Source organism: Helianthus annuus, chromosome 10 (genome assembly GCF_002127325.2).
Source record: "Helianthus annuus cultivar XRQ/B chromosome 10, HanXRQr2.0-SUNRISE, whole genome shotgun sequence".
Lineage (NCBI taxonomy): Eukaryota > Viridiplantae > Streptophyta > Magnoliopsida > Asterales > Asteraceae > Helianthus > Helianthus annuus.
In genome coordinates, this window is record NC_035442.2 from 131,581,434 (window position 1) to 131,584,735 (window position 3,302).

Genomic DNA, 3,302 nt, shown 5'->3' on the forward strand with positions numbered 1-3,302 from the left:
ATAAAATGCTTTATACTATAATTACAGATTATAGATTATATATGCATTCGCTAGTAAATACTTTACGATGTGTAATTAGTTAATTACTTTAGGTTCTAAAGTATAAATGAAGTATTCAAATTCGTTATGTGTAAATCATCCCTGAATAAAGCATATGATATTTTATTCACAACGAAATGTTTTTACTATATCTTTTCAACTTCTAAAATGGTTTTTAAAAATTTTTAGTCTCCGTCCATCGTCGAATATACTATATATATGCAAATATATTGTGAAGAAAAAATTACATCGATGGTCCTTATGGTTTCAATCAAATTTCAATGTCGGGTACTAATAGTTTTTTATTGCAAAATTAGGTATTAACGTTCTAATTTATCACAATGTTGAGTAATAAGCCCAAACTTTGTCACAATATTGAGTAATAAAATCAAAACTTGTTAACTTTTTTGTTAAGTCTTACAAAAATTACTAAAATGCACTCTAATAATTAAAGTTTTTTATTCATTTTATAAAACTTAGACATCACATCGATCATGTTACTGAGTCAACCCAAAACATAGTTACGAAGAAGCATATGAATTAGGAAAAGCCCTAAGTTATTTAGTGCCATGATTAAAAGTATTTTTAGTGGTATATAATAAATGATACTATTTTTGTTGACTTAAATTATCATAAATCAAACAAGAAAGTTATATCACATTTTGAAATTTAGACCATACACTCTGAAAACTGTAAAGTCTTTTGCTACTATATATAATATTGAACATAGGACTAAGCTTACATCCATATGCCCCTCACACTTCATTACTTCTATAAGTTCCTTATCTTTGTCTAGTCCACTCTCTTCAACGGATTAATGACCAGACTCAATACATTCTCACTCTTCATCTTCATCTGCATCACTCATTTCTTCACCGGCAATGGTGAACAAGTTTCTCATAGAGAAACACTCGAGATAGTCATTGGTGGTGGTGGTGCATTACCATCCCCACCACCGGAAGATGAATGTTGCCCCCCTCCACTTCCCCCTCCTTGCCCACCTCCCCCTCCCCCACCCTGCCCTGAACCAATGCCGCCACCACCACCACCACCATCCCCACCACCACCACCACCACCATCCCCACCACCACCACAACCACCATCCCCACCACCACCACCACCACCATCCCCACCACCACCATCCCCACCACCACCACCACCACCATCCCCACCACCACCAAAAAAACCACGCTCACCACCAAGAAATCCACCACCAAGAAATCCACCACCAAGAAAGCCACCACCATCAGATGGATTCGAGAGCCAACGACTGAAGCTAGTATACCCAGTAATTCGAGAATTCAAAAAATTAATTGTAGACGATCCCCTCGGAATTACAAATACATGGAAGGGCAAAAAGATTTGCCGAGATTATAAAGGATTCAAGTGCGACATCCGCCCGGATATCAAAAAATTGGCCCTCGCGGGCGTCAAGTTTAACAACTTTAATTTCGGTGGCCCCAACCTAACCCTCACCCGCTTCCTCTCCCGCTTGCCGGACCTCGTTTTCTTCCATGCAAACTCAAACAACTTCACCGGCTCCATACCCACCAATCTCGACAAATTAAAATACTTCTACGAGCTCGACCTCAGTAACAACAAATTCTCCGGCAAATTCCCCAACGAAGTCCTCAAAGCCAACAAGTTACTCTTCCTTGACCTCCGGTTCAACGCCTTCGAAGGCACAGTTAATCCTGAAGTCTTCAATCTCAACCTCGATCTCCTCTTCATCAACAACAATAATTTCATCCAAACCCTCCCCAACAATCTTGGTAAAACGACGGCGCTTTACCTAACCCTAGCTAACAATAAGTTTGTTGGTGGGATTCCTCCAAGCATTGGTCAAGCTTCCAATACTCTACTCGAGGTTCTTTTCTTAAACAACCAGTTAACCGGTTGTTTACCGTATCAGATCGGGCTTTTGAAGAAAGCAACTGTGTTCGACGTTGGATTTAATATGTTGCATGGCCCGATCCCTCACTCGTTTCAGTGTTTAGAGAAAATGGAGCTTCTGAACTTGGCAGGCAATAAGTTCAATGGTGTGGTGCCTGAGGAGGTGTGCAGCCTGCCGAATCTGTCGAATTTTACGCTTTCGTATAATTATTTCACTCAGGTTGGTCCACAGTGTCGGAAGCTGATTAAGAAAGGGGTTCTAGACGTGAGGATGAACTGCATTTTGGATCTTCGGAACCAAAGAACTGCGGCCGAGTGTGCTAGTTTCTTCACCAAACCTCATTCTTGTCCAAACGAAAGATCTCTTAATTACGTACCGTGCAAAGGAGGGCTTTCTGGTGCTCAGATAATGTCTTCGGATATTCAATCGCCAGCGTCGGCACCCGAGCTGGCGCAGGCTCCACGAAGGGGAACTTACGGAGCTCTTTCGCCGCATTAACTCATCTTGTGGCGACCACCGTATAGTTAGGTGTAAAGCGGTCAAAGTGAAAGCCTGTTTTTTTTTTTTTTTTTTTTTTTTTATTTTAAGTACGTGAAAATAATTGGCCTTGTTCATGTAGTCTCGGAATTAATTGTTGTTTCTTTCAAATTATATACATGTGAATTTTTTGTAGCAAAGTGGGGTGAGTTTTTTTTTTTCTTTCTATTTTTTGATACCATATTAGGAAAACAATGAGTCATGGAAGCAATTAGATAATATTTAACCATATATTAGCATCAAATTAATGTCTATAAAGTATTATGATAATTTCATTTATTAATTATCATTTGAATCAAACAATTTCTTTTTTTTTTTCTTTTTGTTATGAGTGATAGTTAATAAAAGGGTGTTGACAAGAACAAGTACAGATAGGCAATGCAGAGAAAAAATCTTTATTTTTATTATCAATTTCTTTTTCATTTTTTGTGGTTGTAAAGACAAAAATCTTTTATATCTAAAACTTGTTTAAATATAGGGAAAATATCTATTTATTTTTGTGCCGACTTTGTCTTTAAAACTTGTTTAAATATAGGGAAAATATCTCTTTATTTTTTTACGGATATTGTCTGTCCATTGATTTTCATGTGCATTTGTTAAAATTTTGGACTACGTTAAACATAAGCTTCTTTCCTATCATCAAAGATAGAGATATTTACCATACATATATTAATTGTCAACTCTTGGTTCACTCAGAAAATTAGTGTTCAATTTTCTTTCTTCTGGTAGGTTGGTTTAAACAAGATGCAAGCACGTGTAACCCTTAACTCTCTCTCTCTCTCTCCCTTTTTCTCTGTTCAATTTTCTTTCTTCTGGTCGGTTGGTTTAAACA

The 3,302-nt window shown here is 37.5% G+C and overlaps 1 protein-coding gene across 1 annotated transcript; it reads left to right on the forward strand.

Moving 5' to 3' along the window:
* The first annotated feature begins 744 nt into the window (after positions 1–744).
* Positions 745–2,605, forward strand: LOC110882504 (uncharacterized protein At4g06744). Its single transcript, XM_035978899.1, has one exon. The coding sequence runs from the start codon at positions 857–859 to the stop codon at positions 2,429–2,431; it is 1,575 nt and encodes a 524-aa protein (XP_035834792.1). The 5' UTR covers positions 745–856; the 3' UTR covers positions 2,432–2,605.
* Positions 2,606–3,302: the final 697 nt, after the last annotated feature.